Source organism: Equus quagga, chromosome 10 (genome assembly GCF_021613505.1).
Source record: "Equus quagga isolate Etosha38 chromosome 10, UCLA_HA_Equagga_1.0, whole genome shotgun sequence".
Taxonomy (NCBI): Eukaryota; Metazoa; Chordata; class Mammalia; order Perissodactyla; family Equidae; genus Equus; species Equus quagga.
In genome coordinates this window covers 35,702,128-35,724,585 of record NC_060276.1, presented here as the reverse complement: position 1 = coordinate 35,724,585, position 22,458 = coordinate 35,702,128, and the positions used below count along the sequence as shown (strand labels likewise).

The window sequence follows — 22,458 nt, the reverse complement described above, 5'->3', positions numbered from 1 at the left end:
ATTGTTTTTGTCTTTTTCAGGCTGCTATAACAAAACGCCATAGACTAGGTGGCTTATAAACAACAGGAATATATTTCTCACAGTTCTGGAGGCTAGGAGTTCAAGGTCAGGGTGCCGGCATGGTCAAGTGAGGGCCCTCTTCTGGGTCACAGACTTCTTGTATCCTCACATGGCAGAAGGGGCTAGGGAGCTCTCTGGGGCCTCTTGTATAAGGGCGCTGTTCCCATTCATGAGGGTTCCACCCTCAGGACCTAAGCACCTCCCGAAGGCCGCACCTCCTAATATCATCACATCCACGTTAGAATTTAACATATGAATTTGGTGGGGGCCACAAACATTCAGACCATAGCAATTATCTTTTCCAATTCCTTCATTTCTTTTGAGAGGCTGCAGTCTGGGGCTGAGCTGAGACCAGAGTCCTTTCTTTGTAACCACCTATCCTCACTTGGTATCTCATCATTAGCCATAGACTCTTTTGGTAATGCCAAGCCTCCAGCCATGTAGTAGGAGCTCCTAAGTTGGGAGCTCTCTCGATTTCCAGCATGCCCCTATGTTGTACAGTTATTCTCACTTCAGCTTGTCCTTCCCTCCTCATTTCCTGGAGCCCAGCTAACCCTTCTCTCTGTGCTCTGGGTCCCATCGCCTCCTGCCTGCTTCAAGACCTCTCACTGTCCAGTGCCTCCTGCCCCTCTTGATTCTTCAGCCTCTCCCTCTCCACTGACTCCTTCCCTCAGCCCTTAAATATGTTCAATCTCTCCCATTCTTTACAGTTATTTCTCCCCATTCATCCCCCCCTTGAGTTATGGCTGCCATCTCTCTCCACCCATTCAGTCTTCTTGAAAGAGTGCTGAGGACCAGGGATCTGCAAAGTGGGGTCCATAAGATGGTCCAATGGGGGTGCTCAAAGAAAATATTAGCATTTTTATGCATTTTAGGATTTCATCCTTTTACATTTCCATGCTTGTGTTTTATAATGTGCACTTATATGTCTTTTTCTATTTTATTGAGGTCACATTGGTTTATAACATTGTGTAAATTTCAAGTGTACATCATTATATTTCGACTTCTGTATCGACTGCATTGTGTTGACCACCAAAAGTCTGGTTTCTGTCTGTCACCGTACACATATGCCCCTTTACCTCTTTCACCGTCTCCCTACCACTTTCCTCTCTGGTAACCAGAGTGTGTTTGTTTATTTTTCATTTTCCACGTATGAGTGAAATCATACAGTATTTGTCTTTCTCCGTCTGACTGACTTCGTTTAGCATAGTACCCTCAGGATCCATTCATGTTGTCACAAATTACACAATTCCATCATTTTATGGCTGAGTAATATTCCATTGTATATATCACATCTTCTTTATCTATTCATCTGTTGATGGTCACTTGGGTTGCTTCCAAGTCTTGGCTATTGTGAATAGTATGCAATGAACAGTGGCCAAGCCCCATGGCCGAGGGTGTTCTCACGCTCTGCTTTGGTGGCCCAGGGTTTCACCAGTTCGGATCTTGGGCGCAGACCTAGCACCACTCATCAAGCCATGCTGAGGCAGCGTCCCACATAGCAGAACTAGAAGGACCTGCAACTAGAGTGTATAACTATGTACTAGGGGGCTTTGGGGAGAAGAAAAAAAAAGGAGGAAGATTGGCAACAAATGTTAGCTCAGGGCCAATCTTTTTTTGAAAAAAATTGCAATGAGCATAGGGGTGCATATGTCTTTTTGAATTAGTGTTTTCATGTTCTTTGGCTAAATACCCAGAAGTGGAATAGCTGGATCATATAGTATTTCTATTTTTAATTTTGTTTTTAGAAATCTCCTATCTATGTCTATTTTATAATGTACAGTTAAACATGTGTGTCATTTTCCTGACTTTCAACTCTTCTCATCCTCTCCAGTCTCCTTGAGATCCAGACCTACATTCCCACTGACTTATGAGCATCTCTGCCAGGCCATCACACTGGTTTCAAAACTCAGCATGGCCCCAGCTTCTTTTCTTGTACCCCACCTCCTCCAACCTGCTCCCTTGACTGTAGGCCCCAACTTAGGGTGAAGCCCTGACATCCCACCAGCCACTTAGGTTTTCAGCCTGGGGATCATCTTTGACTTCTTTCCTCCTCTTCCTCTGCGTACCCCTTATCCAATCAATTACTTAGTCCTGGTGAATCAACTCCCTTACCTTCTCTCAAATCTGTCCATCCTCTCTTCTCTCACTGCCTCTGCCTTAAGCTTCATTTAGACATTGCTATTGCCAGTTCCTAACTGGTCTTTCTGCCTCCATTAGCATTCCCTGCATACAGCCTCCAGCAGGAGCTCTACACAACCGTGCATCATACAGGACTCTCCCTTGCTTTAAAAGAAAAATCGAACCTTATCCATTGCTTGATCTACAGGGCTTTCCATGGTCTTTTGCTGCACTCTTGTTATCCCTTTATCTGCTAGCCTCCTCAGCTAGACTTTGAACTTATATAGGGCACGGACTGTGTCTTCATAATTATTGTAAACCCAGAGCCAGGCACATTACCTATCACCTACTAGTGTCTCAATAATTTTTTTTTATTGACTGGATGAGAGTAAGAATAGGACTGTCATGGGTGAGAAGAGGAGAGCAGTGTTGACATTCCTTTGAGAAATAAAGAAGTCTCCAGGGAGAAACTCTCACTTAGAGATATAACAAAAGAATGGACTGAGTTGGAAAGCTAAAGGTACCCTGGTAGCCATCTGATAAATATATTGATATGTGACATAGGGCTGTGGGAGGTGCCCAGGTGCCACCATCTCTTGCTGGAAGCTCTTGCTAAGGCAGAATGATGAGGTAAAAGAGCTCCGGCTTTTGACCCAAAGAGACCTGGCATTAAGCCTTGTTGGCTAGAAGTGAAATCCTGGCTTTACCACTTACTGGCTGGGTTGACGTTGATGAGGAAGTTGATGATAGCTCACGTTTATTGAGTACATATTATATGCCAACAATGGGCCAAGAGCTCTACCTGCATTGTTTCACCTAATTTCACCACAACTTGATAAATACTATTATCATTCCCATTTTACAGATGAGCCAACTGAAGCTCAGTAAGATTAAGTGATTTGCCCAAAGGTGCATGGCAAATAAATGATGGAGCCAGAATTTCAATCTTTGCAGCCTGACTCTAGGCTGGAGATATTCATTTGGGAATGATCAGTATATAGATGGTACTTAGAACCATGAACTTGGATAAAATTATCTAGTGAGTGAAAGTAGATAGAGAAGAGGGCCAAAGACTTGGTTCTGGGCCCCTCCAACATTTAGAAATGAGGGACATAAGGAAGATCCAGCAAAGGAGGTTGAGAATGGGAGGCATTGAGGTAGGGGCAGGGCAGAGAGCCATATTGTAGAAGCCCAGTGCAGAAAGTGTTTTAAGGATGAGGGAATGGTTAACTGCATTAACGGCTGCTGATAGGTCAAGTAATATGAGGCCTGAAAATTGACCAGGACCAGCAGGTATAGTTGTATAGGTTGTTAACTGCACAGGGAATGACCGTACCCCAAATCTCCCTGACACCCTGGCATGTGGATGAGTCCGGGCTGAAGAATGGGTGGCTATTTAAAATTCATACAAAGATGCCATATGGGCTAGCTTTCATGGTCATTGCCCATTGGAATTAGGAACATGGAGGTCATTGATAACCTCAATAAAAGCAATTTAGGGGGAGTGGTAGGTGTGAAAATTTGATTGGAGTGATTGGAAGAATGATTCCGAGGAGAGGAAATGATGGCACCAAGAAGCGACAAATCTTCTGAGGAGTTTTGCTATAAAGGGAAGCAGAGATATGGGGGTGATAGCCAGAGGGTGAAGTGGGGTCAAGAATTTTACTCTTTAGATGAAAGGTATTGTAGCTTATTTGTTTTCTGATGAGAATGATCCATCGCAAAAATGGACGGTTGCTGGTGTGATGTACTTGAGTAGGCGAGAAAGGATAGGATGTCGTGCACAAATTGGGGACCAGCCTTAGCTGGCAGCACGGGTGGTTCCTGCAGAGCAGCAGAAGAAAAGGCAGCTGTGGGGATGGGTGCAGGGAGCAGGGCGATGAGGAGGTGGGAGCTGGTGGATGTTCTTTTCCAATTGCTCCTTTTTTCCCCAATGAAATAAGAAGCTGGATCACCAGCTGAGAGGGAGGATGGAAGAACGTTTAAGGACAGTGGGAGAAGTTGTGAAATTGTTGTCTAGGATAGAGGAGAGTGAATGGACTTGGGTTTGTAGTCAGATTATAGAGTCACATTAAGGCCTGCTCATTAGGGACCTAAATTTAGGCTCATTAAGGGCATAAAGCTTGCAATCATGAATTTAAAGGGTTAACAGCATAGCTTTATATTGTTCTTCAGCCCTGCCTACTTGCATGGTGTAAGGATGTGAAAGCAGAGAGTTGGATTTAACTGAGAATGTGGTTGGTTCTGTGAGGCAAGTAGGAAAAAAGGAGAGAGAGTGTCAGGAGAGTTCAGGACGTATGGAAGGGAGTGATGGATAAGTATAGAAGTGAGGACATCAGGGTGGTGAGGGACAGTAAAAAGGTGGTAGGATCAATTGGCTGTAGGTCCCAGTGAAGTTGGAAAATTGTGAGAGTTGGGATTTGAGGGGGAGTGGGTTGGATAGATGATAGGAGGTGGTGGTTGGAGAGTGGGGTGCGTGACAAGAGTTTGTGTAAAGGTCGCAGGTATTGGTAATGACAGCTACGGTCATGGGAATAAAGGACTGACCTAAGACGGAGATGAGATCTTGAGGGGAATGGAGGTCAAGACTTTGAGTGACTGGGCTATTGCTAAATATTGAAAACACAGGAATTTTGACAAAGGAGCATTGGAAAGAAGTGACAAGAAGGCAGGAGGGAAAGTCTTCAAGGACTGAAGGGGGATACACGTGGAGCGGGTCCATAGATGACTGCCACAAGAAGAGTCCACGGACGTGAGATTCAGATCTGAGAAGTGGTCAGGAAGGAGGCAGAGAGAATGGTCTGGAATAGAAAGCAATTTAGAGCAGCAGTGAGGGGCAGACAGAACCCCTCCTGGCCCAGTGGTACAAGGCGACATGGGAGGAAAACCAGCCACCTCTTGAGAGGGCGGTTGGGATAGCAGTGTCCTCAGAGGCGTACCAGATTTTCATTAAAGACTGAAGGTAAAGGGACTACTCGAGAAGAGTTTGAGGATGTAGGGGATTTTGCTAATGATAGTGAGTTCAGAGGATTGAATGGAAGGATTTGAAGAAATGGGGAGTGGTGAGAGATGGGGAGCTATAGAGGGATTAGAGTTCAGATATTGGGCAGTGACCTGGGAGTCTTGGGCTTCTTAGGATGACTGAAGTAGCCAAAGATGTAGGGCACAATGGGACTGGAGGTCTCCATGGCAGGGCATGGTGGTGTGGCTGTCAGGGTGACAAGCCGGGAGGAAGGAAGCTGGGATCTTGCCAGGGTCAGAGTCCATATACCTAATGTTTCTGGCATTCTGACTCCAGAGACCTGCAGAATTTTACTACTCTGCTCTTTTGATTCTAAAAAAGATGTTGACTTCGATGTGAGAAGGGAGTTAATGACCTGTGTAGCTTGACATTTTTATTGCTTTTGACTTCCAATTGCAGTGATGTAAGACTTTTTGTCTAAAGCCTCGGGAATCCTCCAGCTGAAAGGGAACCAGGATATGTACATTAGAGTTCCAGATGTGAGTTCTGTCAGGTAGAAATGAATTAGCCAAGTGGAACATCTTCTGGGGGAAGTATGCCATTTTACAGATAGTGTTTGTAAAATGGGGAAAGGAGGGTGAGGGAGGTTTCATGAGAACGCTCCTGGGACTTGGCACAGATTCGGTGCTCAGTAAAGAAAACCACCTTTTTTCTTCTCCATTGCTGAATGCCCTTTACTCTCATCCCTGCCCTGCCGCTTCTTCTTTGGATGTTATTTAATGTCTCCGTGCCTCAGTTTCCTTATTTGTCAAATGGGGGTGATCATAGTCCCTGCTTCATGGGAAACTTGTAATAATTAAATGAGATAACACATATAAAAGTATTTAACACAGTGCATGGTGCATAAGTACTTAATAAATACTACGTTTCGTGAAATAACCAGTGGTAGGTTCTTGCTCCCATTCAGCTCCCTCCTCCCTGCCACCTGCGTGCATTTTCTGATGTTGCTCCTCCTTCCTGTCCTCTCTCTCTTTTCCCACACTCCCTCCCTTGCCTGTATCCTCTTTCTCCTCCCTGGTCCTGCAGTCAGTTGTGCCTCCACCTGCTGTAATGCTCTCTGTGGCCTTCCAAGGTAGAGAACTCTTGGAGTAGGGGGTGAGGCAGCCTTCAGAAGAAGGACACTGCTGGTGGTGGCAGTCTCCCAGCCACCCCAACTGAGGTCTGTGCCCGAGGTGTCTGCAGAGCCGTGGTGGGCTCGTGACCAGACCCTCAGAAGCTTGGAGGCCTGTACTGCAGATCAAACTTGGCCACTGTGTGGTGTGGGTCCTGGGGCCACAGCCCGCAGGTTGTGAAGGGGAGATCAAGTGAACAGGGAGAGGCTGGGCCCCATGTGGAGGGACAGTAAGGACAAGTGTTAGCCCTGGTGCTGCTAATGTGCCACTCTTACCACTCCCATAACAGTTCCTCTCCACTGCACATCTCCTGGGTGTCAGGCTTTTTTTTGTTGGGGGTGGGGGAGGGGGAGATGGTTGGGGGCGGGGTAGCAGAGTGTACCAGCAAAGACTATAAACTCTGGAGCCGGACTGCCTGGGTTTGGATCCTGGCTCTGTCACCGAATGAGTTGTGTGCTCTTGAGGACGTTATTTAACTTATCTGTGCCTCCATTTCTCATCTCTCAAATGGAGACAATTGGAACAGTACAGCTGTTCACGAGGATTAGGTGAATTAATAGTTAACAAGTGCTGCTTAACAGTTCCTGGCACACAAGCAGTACTATACAAATGTTTGTTATATTGAAATTTAAAAAAAATTTAAAACAATGTTATAACAGCATAATTAGTTTAATTTTACTGCCAAAAACTAGGGTGGAGAGGTTAAGGGACTTGCCCAAGGCCACAGGGCTATTAGTGGCAGAATCGAATCTGGAACAGAAATTTGACAGACTCCAAAGTCCTTGCTTGCAGCTGCGGTGCTAAACTGCCTTCCTGGACGTGCGGATGGGGAGGGCTTTCCAGGAGGGCTGGAAGGGAGGAGAAGCCAGTGGGCACTGTGAGTCCAGTTGCTGGAGTCGGAGAGGTCAGTGGAGGAGATACTGCTTGAAGACCTGGCTGGGACCAGCGGCTGCGGCCCTTGGCCCACTTCTCTGCTCCCTGCTGTGGGAGAGCAGCCTGGGTTCCCAGGCCCATGAGGGGAGAGGTTAAGTCCCTCAGGTACCTGAAGATTCGGATTACAGCCATAGAGCTGAGCCTTCCTGGGGCCTTTTCCTTCTCCTTGCTTGCCGTCCAGGTGACCGCAGTCAAGTCAGTTAACCTTTTGGCACCTCAGTTTCCTCCTCTGTCAAATGAGGGTAGTGATACTTTACCTGCCCATCTCATGGGGTTTTTGAAAGGATTGAGTAGATCATAGGTGTGAAAACATTAGAGGAAGCATGAAGCAGTACCCACAATGAAGATGGTAGGGTGATCCCAGACCACATTACTGTGGTCTCCAGTGTGGGCCTCTCAGGCCCCCAAATCTACCTCTTGCTGAGAATGCCCATTGTCAAGCCCCATGACCTTTCTCAGCTATTCCAACATGTTCTACAGAGATGCTTGGAACCTCATCTCTTTTTCTGGGATTTTTACATTTTCCCTCTGTAAGCATAAAATAATCATAGAGCATCATCTGGATCCGTGGGAAGTTTTCTTTCTGTATGGGATTTTATTTTCAAGAGCCAGAGCCAGTGTCTCTGTCCAGGGTCCACAGTCGTCCCTGCTCCCATTCTGGGAGCCCTGCCATCTTTTGGTTTCAGCCCTTGGCTCACGGCTGGCTTGGACTTCTGGGCCTGGGGAGCCCATAACTGCCTCCTCTCATTAGCACACAGTCTTGGTTCACGCTTGCCATGTCGGAAACAGGGAGGCAGCTGACCCTTCCCCTGGGTGTCCTCGTCTCTCTGGGCTTCCCTGGGGGTGTCTGTGTGTGTGTGTGTGTGTGTGTGTGTGTGTGTGTTGAGGGCTGTGTAAGCCCCAGAGGCCAGGCCTCTTGCCAGCTGCTGCATTTCTTTTCCCCTGGAACGGAGTTAGCTACCCAGCCGTTTCCACTCTCCGCCTGCTGCCAAGCTCTCCAGTGTGGTCCCCTTGCCAGGTTGAAACCACACTCTGCTTTGGTAATCCAGAGCTTCCATTTTAAGAGAGGTGGGAAACAGGAGTGAATGAGTGGGCGTGTTGGAGGGAGGGGTGTGGGGACAGACTTTCTTTTTGGCAAGCAATGCCAGAATTGGCCCAGCTGTTTGGTCTTCACCCAAAAGTAGGGCTAACTCTGGACTGATCCCAAATATCCAGTGGGGAAACTCTTTATTCTTGGATCTAGATCATACCAGACCTAGCAGTTAATTTTTTTTTCATCTGGAAAATGGGAATAATAAATCCTACCCCATATGTTCTTCATGTCAAATGAGAAATAAGCTTTTAAATAGTCCACCACCTACTCACCAGGAGCAGGAAGTGATAAGGTTATGTTTCTTTAAGTATATTCTGCAGAATACTAAGTTATTTTTTAAAACGGCACTGGCTAAATAAGCTTGGGAAACACTGGATAAACAATGTTAAGCAGGGTTCTTACTTGTAGAGACTACCCGGGTCCTTAATATCCCACTAATATACACGGTGAACCTCCAAGGGGATACGTTGTATGCAACATTTCTTAGATTTTTCACCAAACTTTCTTAGTGGAGCATTTTTCAAGCACCATCTCTGCAAAGTACACTTTGGATGATGCCAGTCTAGGTCATAAGTATATTCATTTCATTCTTTTTTCTCTAATTGTGAAGGGAGTTGAAGGGGTGAAATGCATGGGGTTGCTACGACGTAGGCCCTAAAAAGCAAGGGCGTCCAACTTCAGAATCTACTGAAATGAGTGCTTCCTGCTCTGAAAGCCCTCTCTCCCTCTGTCCTTACAGCTCCCCTTTGAATTGGAGATTTACTACATTCAGCATGTTATGCTCTACGTGGTGCCCATCTACCTGCTGTGGAAAGGAGGTAAGGCCAGCAGACCACACCCCTGCGCCACCCCTACAACTTGCCGCTCCCTTCTGTTTTGGGGAGTCACAGCCTCTTGGGTGCTTACTACGATCTTGAGCTGCTGCCTGGCTGGGTTTCTGCAGGATGCTCTATGCCAGACACGAGGCAGTGGGAAAATGGGCATGGATGAGGCCTGCAAAGAGTCTGGGGGCTTTTTAGAACCATCCTTTCTGTGGGTAAGCTTGGTGCTGCTGACGGCCTGTCCTGGGGCCCAGGCCTTGGGCTCTTTGTCCGTGGTGGCATTGGGTTTACATGGAGCCCCCCTGTCACTCGCTTGTGCTTGTGCCCTCCGCCTGCCTCAGTGTGCAGTATAGGGTGGAAGGAGAGGAGGAAGCACTCAGCCCTCCTGAGAGGGGCCTCATGCTCTTGCTCATTATGTCCATCATTTCAGAAGCAAAGAAGATATTGAAAGGGGCAAGAAGTCTGGGAACTGTGAGACTGTGGGATTGAAGGACGAAGTAGCTTGATTTTACCTCCATGTAAAATCAACCATTGAGACCTTTCATTTGGTCAGAGGGAGAGACCGCCAACCTGGTAGAGACAGCCTAGAAAGGAAACTGATCTATTCATGACCTCACAGAGACCCTTAAATGACCCCCTCCCTCTATTGTGTGATAGACAAAAGGGAAGGGAAGTTCCTATCTCTTCTAGAAGAGTTGTTAGAGCCCTCCTTCTGTGCTCCTACCTTCCTGAAAGGCCCTGTACCTGGAAGACATCCTCTTCTCTTAGCCGCCAGCCTCTCTATCTTGGTTGCTGGGACATTTTTGGGAGACAAACGCTCCCTACCTTACCACAGGCAGCACAGGTTTCACCTCTATCCCATTAAAAATGACATGATGAGGCCACACGGGCCCTTGAGCCCACTGGAAGATGGTTTGGAAGTCGTGCTTCCTCTAACTTGGAAATTCCAGCAAATCTTAAGACTTCTGGCATGAGAGAGCCTCAAGGACTGGTCAACCCCAGGACATACTGGAGGATGGGCATGGTTGCTCTCCATGGTGTCTTCTACCAGTCAAGAGATTTGCCCCCTCTCCCTGGTTTCTATCAATTAGGACTCTTAGGACTTGTCTAAATATTCTTTGAGACTGTTTTTACCCTGTGCAGCCACTGGGGTCTCACAATGTCAAAGGGTAGTTCTTTTTAATTTGGTCTAAATGTACTCTTTTCCCTGCTGAGCTTTAAGGGAAATCTGAAGTTCCAATATCCAGGAGACCTGTGCCATTTCTCAGGGCTGTCCCCTGTGGCACAGGAAACAGCTTCCCAATAATATTCAGCTCTCTGAGATACTCTCATTCTAAAGGGAACCAGGCAGGAAGCTGTCCCAGGGCTCCAGAGCTCCACCATTCATTGTTCCTGATTTCTGAGGTGTGTGATGCAAGTTCTTGCCAAATGCATGTGGCTGTTAGTTAAACTTATTTGTGCTCTGAGGTGCCTATAAAAATCCGTCAGGTAGCTGGGCTAGCCTGGTCTGACATGGGAAATACCAAGTAGCCATCCTCCACCCCTGGAAAAAAAAAACACACTCTGGGAAGCCACACCCTCTAGAAGAGGCTGATTCGGCCGTGGCCTTCTATTGAATCTATTGCTGCACTGTTTGGGGGAACTGAGCTGAGGAAGTAGGGATTCCGAGTCTTAATTCCAATGTATTTGTTACCGTTAGTGATGCTTTCCCCTCTACTCTGGTGCCTAGCCTTGAGAAGAAGATGTAATAATAGTGACAGTAATAATAACCACAGTAAATATCAACATCTACTTTTTATTGAGTGTCTCCTGTGTGCGAGATACTGTGCTAGACACACTTTGTGTGTTTTCTCATCACAACTAGCCTGGTGAAAAATCCTCCCTCTCCAGAGGAGAAAAATCAAGGTTCAGAAATGTTAGGTACACATTTCTAACACAGCCCGGATTCAACATCCAGCCTAGATTCCCTCCCAAACCAGCACGTTTTTCCACACACCACGTTGTCCTAAAAGACAGATGTCTGTCTTGCCACCATGTCAGGCTGGGAGTCTCTCCCCCAACAAGCTCTCCCTCCCCCGAGCCGTGCACTCAACTCGTCTTTGTTGAGCGCCTGCTGTGTGCTGAACCTTGCGCTAGGGAATCAGAGCCGAGCCAGACAGGCACAGTCCTCCCGCAGGGAGTCCTGTCCGTGGGGCTAGTCGACAATTGTCATACAGCGTGATCAGTGCAATGGAGGGTGCTGCGGTTGCGTGGTATCATGTCCAAAGCCCCGCTCACCTTCCCTTCTTCACCATTTCTGGGCTCTTTTATGGACTTGGCTTTCTTTCCAGCTCTTTGCTACCATCTGCTGTTCACTTGGGGGAAATTATGAGCTTTTAGAGGAAAATCTCAATTTCCTAAGTCTGAATTCACTTTCTGTCTGAGCCTTGGACCTGGGCCTCGCAGAGGGGGAATGGACCGGGAGTGAGCAGTGAAAAGATTCTTCCTTATAAACCAAAAAAGCTGAGGGTTTGAGCTTCTCTTCCCTGGAAGTCTCTTGTAATTTTCCAGAGATAACTGGCTCATGAGTTTTTATGCAAGGCAAGACAGATCTCCCATAGGTAACCTTCAGTGCCAAGGAACCCTATTTTCCTGAAAGGCAAGGTCCTGCTTCTTCCTGTGGTTAGGGGGTGGTTGGATGGTGCTTAATGGGAATCCCATTCTTCCCTTGTTCCTGCTGTCTTTTGGCACCACCATAGTAAACTTGACCTCCCTTATCCACGCTACTCTTCTTCTTCTGGCCTGCCTCTTTATTTCTCTGTTTCCTTTCCTCCCAACTCTTTGCCTTTGGCTTTCTAGAACTGTATTTTTATACCCCCACCCCCACCCCACACCGAGCTCTTCACAGAACACAAAGTCTTCCTATCTCTTGCCTGAAGCTTCCTCTGATGGAGGCTGCTCTTTCTACCCCGCTCCCCACTGTCTCTTCCAGACCAAAAGCTCATCTCTACCTTCTGTGAAAATGCTTTCTCTTTTACCATTCTCTCGACCTTTTTTTGCATCACTGCCACCACCACCACCACCTAACCTCATGGTCACTTGCCCCTGATTCCTAGATGCCTTTGGCCGCGGCTCTCAACATTTTCATTACAATTCTAGCCAGCATCCCGAGAGACTTCCAGTGAGGATTGCTCATCCCACCCCAGCTTCTCAAGGTTTGGGCTTCTTAATTGCAGTGATTTCTGCCTGTGCCCCCCCGGCCTGCTTCAGCCACCTGGACTTTGCCTTCCCCCTTCCCCTAAAACTGCTCTATCTGACATCGTAACCCTCTGTGTCCCTTTCTTTGACCCAAATATCCACTCCTTTCAGCCTCTTCTTTTTTCCAGTCAGCTTGTACCACCATGACCAATTACTGGAACTTTCCTTTTACCAGCTCCTGGAAGTGCCTCACCCCCTTGTCCCTCCCACTGGGATTAGTGTCCAATCCCGGTGCCCAGTGTTGGCCTCTTGGAGAAAATCTCTCCAGCTATTCAGATTTGGGCCACTAAAATATCATGGTCTCTGCTGTAGTTGTGTTCTCAACACCACTGCTCAATTATTTTCTGTCTTTGATCAGCTCTTCTACACACTGCGCTGAGAAGTCACACGCTAGACCTTTACCACCCTCCTCAAACTGCCTGTCCTCCCCATTGCCAATAGATGTTTCCCCAACAAACGACTGAGAAGATAGAGCTTTCCAGGTGGGAATTCCCTCAGTTACTCCTCTCCACTCTAAAAGCATCCTTACCCGCCCCCATCATTCCTTTCCTTTCCCTCCCCTCTTGGAGGAAGTGGCATTCCTTCTGAACGTGGCCAGTCACACCCTGGTGTGGTTACTTCCTATCCCTTCTGCGTCCTCTGGAACCTGAGGCCATTAGGTAGTTACTTGTTTACGTGGATTTTCAACCCTTTCAGCTTTTTAGCCAATAAGGATGCTGAAGTCTTCCCATTCTGAAAAACTTTCTCTCAACCCCACACATCTCTCTTTCATCTTCCCTTCACAGCTAAGCATCATAAAAGAATAGTCCACACAATGTTGCCTAAACTTTAGTTCTTCGGGCATGCCATTTTTTGCCTTGTCCATGTAAGCACCTGTATTATTATATATTTGATATATATTGTTAAATCTATTGATTTTTTCGAAAATGTATTTGTTTGTAAGAGAAACTCTATACTATCCATGAAATCCTGGATTCACTGCCCTGGTTTGGCCTTTATTCTAAGAGCTGTAGAAGCCCACTGAAAGATTTTAAGAAGGGCATGCCATCAACTTGTTTTTCCTATTGATTCTTTTCTTATATAATTCTTTTATATGATTCAACATCTAAGATACAAAAGGCCATTCTGTGAAAAATCACCTTCTCACCCTTCCCCCCCCCCCCCCCCCCCCCATCTACCCAGTCTCCCCTGTAACCCCACAGGTAATCACTATTATTGTTTTTTGCATATCCTCCCAGAGTTTCCTTTTGCATATATAAGTAAATTTTAAAAATGTTTTATTGTCATCCTTAAGACACACATCCCCAAATGGCATAAGACACAGCTGTTTTGTTGTTGTTGTTGTTGCTGTTTTGCTTAGCAGTATTTCTGAGAGAGCTTTCCGGGTAAGCCCACAGGAAGCTTCCTTATTCTTTTTCACAGCAGCGTGTGTTCCATTGCGTGGATGATAAAATACAGCATAACAAACACAGCAACCCTTTCCATAGCACTCTGACGTGCCAGGCATTGTTTCAAGCTCTTCACACACATGTTAACTCATTTAATCCTCTAGGTAGGTGCTCCTGTTCCCTCCCTTTTACAGATGAAGAAACTGCCTCTCAGATAATTAGTGGCAGACCCAGGATTTGAACCCAGTGCTATGGCTCTGAGGTTCTGCTGTTAAACATAACACAAGGCTCTGACACTATACCACGATTTCCTATTGATAGACAATGAGGTTGTTTCAGATCTTCTGCTTATGTAAATAACCGTGCACTGAGAGTACACTCTGCCATTTCTCATGTGTGCAGGTATATCTATAGGATAAATCTCCCTAAGTGGAATGACTGAATCGACGAGTATATGCATTTGTAATTTTGATGGATATTTCCCAATCTGTAAAAGTGATACCAACTTATTTATTTATTTATTTTGAGGAAGATTAGCCCTGAGCTAACATCTGCCGCCAATCCCCCTCTTTTTGCTGAGGAAGACTGGCCCTGAGCTAACATCGTGCCCATCTTCCTCCACTTTATATGTGGGATGCCTACCACAGCATGGTGTGCCAAGCGGTGCCATGTCAGCACCCGGGATCCGAACTGGTGAACCCCGGGCCGCTGAGAAGTGGAACGTGTGAAATTTAACTGCTGCACCACCAGGCCGGCCCCAAGTGATACCAATTTAAATGCTCACTAGCAATGTGTAAGAGGGCCTGTTTCCACACAGCTTCACCAAAAGAGTATATTTCCAAACTTTTCAAGTTTTGCTCATCTGATGGGTAAAAATAATGGTGTATCAATTCAGTTTTAGTTTGAATTTCTTTTACTTTGAGTGCAGCTGAGCATCTTTTTATCTGTTTAAATTGGCATGTGATCTCCTCATAATTGAACTTTGTGTTCCTCTCATGTGCTCGTTTTTCTCTTGTGTTCTTGGTCTTTTTACAAAATTGAATCCTAGGAGCTCTTTATATATAAATATTAGGAGTTAGCTCTTTGTGATATGAGCCTCAGATATTGTCCCCAGTTTTGTCATTTGTCTTTTAACTTTGCTTACGATTTATTTTTGCCCTGTGGGCTGTTTACATTTCTATGTGACTTAATTTATCTCTCTTTTATTGTATGGCTTCTGAACTTTGGGTCATGGTTAGAAAGTCCTTCCCCACTCCAAGGTTATAAAAAAAAAACATGTCCCAGGGCTGGCCCAATGGCATAATGGTTGTTTGGTGCACTCCACTTCCGTAGCCCAGGTTTGCAGGCTCAGATTCCAGGCACGGACCTACACCACTCATCAGCCATGCTGTGGTCGCGACCCACATATAAAAAGTGGAGGAAGACTGGCACACATGTTAGCTCAGGGCTCATCTTCCTCCAGCAAAGAAAAAAAAATCCCTTATTGTTTTCTGCTTTGTTAATAGTTCCATTTCTTTTTGACCTTTAAAGCTTTTATCCACTTGGAATTTATCCTGATGTACAATGTGAGATAAGGATCCAACTTTATTTCCAGATGGTGTCTCATTTGTCCTAACTAGTCTGGCATGATCAGATCAGCTCATGGAAAAGGTCACGCTGGCTGCTGTGTAGAGAGATTACCATGTTCTGTTTTTACCTCCTAAATCTCTCTCAAGTCCATCCCCTTCCTACTGTCTCTAGGGCCACCACCTTTTGCTGAGCGTTACTCATCCCTTGTCAGTTGGCTCGTGTGATCTCTCAGCCTCTGGCCTCCCCAGCCCATCCCTAGCAGCCCGTCTGTAGCTTCCAAAGCTATTTCTAAAGCCCGGATAGGATCATAGCACTTCCTTGTTTGGAAACTTTCAGTGTTTCCCCCTTGTCCCCCAAACACAGGGCATGCTCCTGGCATGAAAGGCCCTGCATGACCTGGCCCTGCCCTTTCCCCAGCTTCATCTCTTTATGCTCCTTCCTTCCTTGTAGTTTGTACTCTGATGATACCCACATCTTTCAGGTCCCCTGAGTTTACTGTGCAACTTTCATGCCTTTGTGCCCTTGAAAATGCAGTGACTTCTGCCAGGAATGCCCGTCTCTAGTGTGTTGGCTTGGAAAGTATTCATTCTTCAAAACTCACCTCAGCAGTCACCTTCTCCAGGCAGCCCGCTGTAACGATTTTGTTGCTGTCCTTCTCACGCTGCAGTGTAGGTGTCTGTTGACGTGCCCGTCTCCCTAAGGACAGGAATTTTTCTTTTGTTCTTGATATTTGGCGGCTGAACGAATGAGTGACTATATAACCACACACTGTAGGCCCTGGGTAAGTGTTTTACATGCACAATCTTGATCTCATTTAATCCTTACAAAATCTACTTATGGGGCCCATGACCTTGGATGAGAAAAGAAAATCACATCTTCATTTGCATGAACTCCAAGTGAAATATGGCATTTCCTTCAGTTCTAAATCATAGACAACAAACTGCCCAAGGAGTCCATGACACCCCAAAGGTTAGGAGCCCCTGCACTAGAGTTTAAACTGGCATTTGAAACCAGGCAGGCAGACGTCACCACCACACCATGCTGCTTCTCCATGTAGTCACTGGATTGGGACAGACTGTGGGTTCGAATCCTGGTTACAGCACTTGGGCTAGTGCCTTAACCTCTCTGCGTCTGTTTTCTCATTTGTAAAACAAGGATAGGAATAGTACCTACCTCACAGGGTGCCTTGAGGGCTCAATGAGCTTGTATATGTAAAGCATAGAGAACAGTGCCTGGCACATGGTAAGTGCTGTATACTGTTTTTCTATTATTATTATTTTTTAATCATTAACCACATTATACTGCCTCTCATTAGTTACACACCTGTCTTCTAACAGGCTGTGGCCTCTTGAGGTCAGGCTTGTGTCTTGCTCAATTCTTAAGCCACAGAGCCTTGCACATCCTGAGTGCATGTTTGTCGGTGGATTTAACATTGCTGGCATCCCGCCTTTTAGATGCTCGTTTCTCCTTTGGGCTCCATGACACCCGTCTCTCCTAGTTCTCCTCCTTCTCTGGCTGTTTCTCCTCAGGCTCCTTTGCTCTGCCTGCCCCAGAGAACCTGATGTTCCTCATCTATAGATCTAACTGCAGGCTCCAGAACCACCACAGGTACTTCAAAGGAAACATGTCTACAGTCAGACTCCTCAATTCCATACTCCTTCTTCCAACCTGCTCCTCTTCCTCTATTTCCTGTCTTAGTGGCTCCACCATCCATCCAGTACCAAAGCCAAAAACTTAGGCAACTTCCTGGATCCCTTCCTCTGCCTCTCCCCCTATACCTATCAGTTCAGAAGTTCTGATGATCCACATTCTCAAAATGCTTGCAAAGTTGGCCCTTCTTCTCTATCCCCACCATCCCTGCCCTAGTCCAGGCTCTCAGCCTCTATTGCCAGGATTAGTTTGTTTTCTCTCTCATCTCCTTGTCCCTTGATTGCTCTCTACCTCCTGCCCAGTCTAATCCTCTATCCAGACTCTAGAATAACCTTTCTAAGGAAGGAGCAAATCTGATCAGATTTTGTGCCACTGCCTAAAAGTCCTCTCCAAGATAAAGACCAAACTCCTTTACATGGCATTCAAGACTGTTTGCAAGCTGATCCTAGCCTGTCTCTTTGACCTCATTTCCCATCACTTAGACTTCAACTCCCATTATTTTACCTTCTACGTGAACAAATCTATTGACAGAATTGTCTCACCAGTCCCCATCCCCAACCCCATATCCATGCTCACAACAGCTTCTCTACCTGGAACATGGCAAATTCCACGTCTTCCTTTACAAGTTAGCTCAAGGGTACTCCTTCCTCTCTGGAGCTGTGTCTGACTTCCATAGGCCACCTAAGGCACATTTTCCTGAATGTTCTTATGCTTTTTATTTGCCTTGAGCGTTTCAACTGCTGTAGCTAATTGTTTACCTGAGTTTCACCACTAGGTGGCAGTAGTCTTGTCTTTTCATCTTTTCAGGAGGTGAGGCTATACAATTGAGATCATTTTTTATTTTAATTTAAATGAATAAGAAATAATTACATTGATAGTGTTTATTATAATTAAGATGCTATGGGAGTAAGGGAGAGGGCAAAGTCTATGAGGCCCCAGGATTTGGGCCTGGCTGTCTGGGGAGGAGGTGGGCACAGAAGGGAGGAGCATGTTTTAGGGAAGAAGATGATTTCACTTGAATTTGAGGCACTTCTAGGCTGTCCAGACTGAGGTGTCCAGGAGGCAATTGGGTAGAATATTCTGGAGCTGTTCAGGGAAGTCTAAGGCAGTAGAAATTTTCATTAAAGTAGTAGTGATTAAGAGTGCTACATTGTTTCAGAGAGTTCCAGGAAAGTAAGGCCTTTGGAGAAGTGGGGATGGGAAGGAAGGAGAAGTTAAGGGCGTTAAGCAAGGAGGGGTTAAGGGCCTTGCAGAGCTGGGGGATGGATTTCTCTCCGTCCTTTCCTCTCCTCCTGTTACCCCTCCTCCCCTTTCCTCTCTGCCCAAGGCCGGGCATGTCCAGGTGCGAAGATGAAGGCAAGTAGTGACAGGGGAGCATTGAAGCTACTGGGGAAAAAGGGGTCTGGATGAATTACAAGTGATGACAACTGCCTAGAATGAAAGGGCTTTATGGTGGACCAAGAAGGGTAATGACAAGAGGAGTAAGTGCTGCGGGAAATGGGAGAAGGAGGTAAGTCTGGAATCTCAGTGCTGTCCGATAGAATTCTCTGTGATGATGGAGATATGCTGTTTCTGCTCTGTCCAGTGTGGTAGCCACAAGCTCCATGTGGCTCCTGAGCAGATGAAGTGTGACTAGTGTGACTGAGGCATTAGGCTGAGGAATTTCTCATTTGATTTAAATTTAATGGACTTGATTGAAATGGAAATATCTGCATGTCTTTAGTAGCTACTATATTGGACAGGGTAGCTCTGGAAGGTTGGTGATTAGCTCTGAGGGGGCCCTCCTGAAACAGATTTCCTTGTATTTTCCTGGCACTGGTCTGTGTGGTTACCCATTTTCTCCTCAGTCGGGGAGCAGAACATCTGGCTTGAGGGATCCATCCAAGGTTGGCGCTTTGTAAGTAGGGTCAATGGTGTTGACGATCCAGAAAGCAAGGCACGTTGGAGGTTCAGGACAGAGTTTTGGTAATCCTGCCAACCACTTTCCTCTTTCTGGGTCTCTGGCCAAGGGCAGGTCACCCAAGGAACGATAGTGGAATGGGAAACAGAGTGCCACTTTCTGATTGGCCGAGCAGGTGCCCAGTATGTGCAACGCAGGCAGAGCTCCTCTGGCAGCTAGGCTGGAGCTTGCAGCTTTGGCCTCGATGCCCAAGTGAGCTTCCTGCTCTGTGCTCTGAGAATCTAAGGTGGCCAGATCTGTAGAGCGGGTCCAAGCTTATTTCCTACCCCGTCAAAGGCACTGAGAAGCTACAGGAGAGAGGAGGATGTGAGCAGGCCTGACTGTCCAAAGAGACAGGTTTCTCTGAGATGTGCATGATGAAAAGTGTGTGCTGCCCATTACAAAGCTAGACCACCTGGTTTCAAGTCCTGGTTCTGTCACTTACTAGCTGTGTGGCCTTGGTCAAGTTCCTTAACTTCTCTGTGTTTCAATTTCCTCACCTGTAAAATAAGAATAATAATATTTCCCCGAAGGGTTGTAATAAGCATTGAATGTTAATGTATGTAGAGTGCTTACGAGAGTGCCTGTCCCTTAGTTCCCACTATTTAATTTTGCTATGATTAGTCTGTTTTCTGCTTGCTAATGTACCACGACTCTGCCTGCTAACCTAATAAAATGTGGTCCGAGCAGTTTCTTGGGTTCTCACCTTTAGCAATCCACCCTTTGAGGATGAGCTAGTGAGAGGGTAGGTAGAAGTGTGGGGTGAGAGGGAAGAAGAGGGTGCTCTGCCCACCAGGGAGTTGAGGGTGCTAGTGCAAGAGTTTAAGTGTTTGCTCATGGGGTCCCAGCTGGTATGGAAGGAAGTGAGGCTGGGAGAGAGCTTCAGAACAAGGAGGAAGTCCATGGGGGCAGGTAAGGGGCATCAAGGGATCAGAGGTCATAAGGAGGTCTCTGGGCACGTGCACGGTAGGAATGAGGATATGAAAGCTGAACCTCTGGAAGCTTGTGGTCATAGGTGGGGCAGTTGGGAGTGTTGACCAAAGCGGGTTGTGGGTGGTGAAGTGGACTAGAGGTTTGTGGAGTTGAGGAGGTTCAAGAGGCCATGAGATTAGGGTGTTGGCAGTGGCGCCTGCACGGATGTTGAAATCACCCAGAACAAAGGAAGACTGTAAGCCTAGTGAGACTGATCTGGGATGAATCGGATAGTGACCTGGAGGACAACAGGTCACAGTCACGAGGAACAGAAGCTGAAGCTTGAAAGAAGGAGAAAAGCGAAGAGAAAACATGTAGAAGCAATGACGAGGGGGCTAGAGGAATCTTCAGCTCCCCTTCTCCCCAGGAAGGCTTGCTGTGAGAATCGAAGGCTCGGAACAAATGGCCTCTGCTCAGAGCAGCCAGGGGAGAAGGAGTGGCTCCAGGGGAGAGCCAGGCCTCCTTACGGTGAGGAGGTGCAAGGGCCCTTTTGTGCAGAGGTGGCAGGGATAGAAAGATTTGTTGATGAGGGGGCCAGGTCTCCAGAGGTTCTGGGGGTTCCAGCAGGATGGTTTGGGGGGAAATCAGCCTCGGGACAGGTGGAGGAGAGTGCACCTGTACAGCTTTAGGACCTGTAGGGCTAGTGATGCAATTCCTGCTCCAGGAACCCCCCTTTCTTCATCCCTGGGGGGGTTTTGGTTGGTTGGGTGTGATTGTTTTATTTAGGCAGGGGTTCTTAACCTGGGGTCGAAAATAGGAATTAAGGGGTCCATTAACTTGGATGGGAAAAAATATCCCATCTTTCTTTTCACTAACCTGTAGCAGGAATGTGGCACATGAATGCAGACAACGAGCACCAGTGATACTGGCCATACCTGGGACTGTGTTGTCAGTAGCAATCACAGATGGCTTCCTATCACCTTACAGTAGTTGCAGACACCTCAGAATACTGTTTGTGCTCATCACTGCTTTGAAATTATGGTAGTTGTTAGACTTGCTGCTAGGTCTTATTGTTAAACACATTAGTAAAGAAACACATAAGTACTATATTATAAATCTGTTTAAATATTTTGATAACTGTTTTGTTTTGTTTTGGTGAGGAAGATTGGTCCTGAGCTAATACCTGTTACCAATCTTCCTCTTTTTTTTTTCACTTGAGGAGGATTGTTGCTGAGCTAACATCTGTGCCAGTCTTCCCCTAGTTTGTATGTGGGGCACCTCCATAGCATGGCTTGATGAACGATATGTAGGACTGCGCCAGGGATCCAAACCCATGAACCCCGGGCTGCCCAAGCAGAGCACGTGAGCTTAACGACTGCACCACTAGGCCAGTCCTGATAACTCTGTTTTAATACCATTGGCTTCTTTTGTAACCCTTTGCCTTTTATTTTATGCATTTAAAACATTGCTCCGAGAAGAGGTTTGTCGGTATCCACCTGCTGTCAGAGGGGTCCCTCCTGGCACAAGGAAGGTTAAGAAGCCCTGCCTCCAGGCTGCTTGGAAACCCCTTTCAGTTTCACTAGAGGGAGCTCTTGTTTCAGAATTGGGAAGCAGTGGACTGTCAGGCTAGACACGGGGAAGAAGGGTCTTTGAAGCACAGGCAATTCAGATGTCCTTTGGGGACATTTTCGGAAACTGGGATGTAAGAGCCCAAACGTTGTTTGCTCCAGGCAAGCCACTTCTCTCTTGAGGGGCTTTAAGGCGCTCTCCTGGAAGATGAGGGTTGGCATACAGCCCCTGTGCTGATTTCTAGGACAGTTAAAGCAAGAGCACTTTGGCCAGCAATGGCTTGAAAGTGGCCCCGAGGTAGTACTGACCTCAGTTCCAGGTTGTGCTGCCTGTGTCCTCCCCGCCATTAGCCCATTGCCCCTCCTGCCTAGCTAGGATTGTGTCAGGATGCTGGGGAAGTTCCCTTTCACTGGCTTCTCAGTTCTAACTTTGCTGGTCAGGCGAGGGGCAGGGGAAAGGATAAGGGACAGAAGGCACCCAGGGGGTTAGTGGATGAGGAAAGAGCTGGAGAATTTGAAAAATTGGCCAACAGCTGAGCCTTGTGCAAGAGGGTGGGTAGGTGAGTTTCTGAAGACCATGGGATTTCCCCTGCTGAGGAGGAAGTAATTGGGGCTCAGGAATGCTTTGTAGGAGCACAGGATTAAGTCAAGTATTTTCCACCTTAATTTTATCAGCTTCCATGAGACGCTGCTCCTTGCGCCTGGCCAGACTGTGCCCCTCCACTGGTAGCTTTCCTCAGGCCTCTAGGTACATCTTCCACCTCCAGGAATTCCCCTAAGTCAGTATGTTTCTCCTGTGTGGTTGGATGACCTAGTATCAGAATCATGTGAGGTGCTCGTTACCAAAATGGAAATTTCAGGACCCACTCAGATTGCTTGGGTTCCAGTCTCTGGGAACAGGGCCCAAGAATCTGCATTTTCTGCGAGTTCTCTAGGACAGGGGTTCTCAAAGTGTGGTCCCTGGACTAGCAGCAGCAGCCTAACCAGCAAACCCATTAGAAATGCAAATTCTCTGTTTCCTGATTCCAGGCAT

General features: G+C 46.8%; 1 protein-coding gene across 2 annotated transcripts in view; it reads left to right on the top strand.

Annotated features, from left to right (window-relative positions):
* TMEM164 (transmembrane protein 164) overlaps nucleotides 1-22,458 on the top strand; it is a 167,687-nt gene that overhangs the window by 126,370 nt on the left and 18,859 nt on the right. For both annotated transcript variants that reach the window (XM_046673204.1, XM_046673203.1), the window contains exon 5: nucleotides 9,081-9,159. In XM_046673204.1, the coding sequence (XP_046529160.1) occupies nucleotides 9,081-9,159 (79 nt within the window). The remainder of the gene's footprint in view (nucleotides 1-9,080; nucleotides 9,160-22,458) is intronic.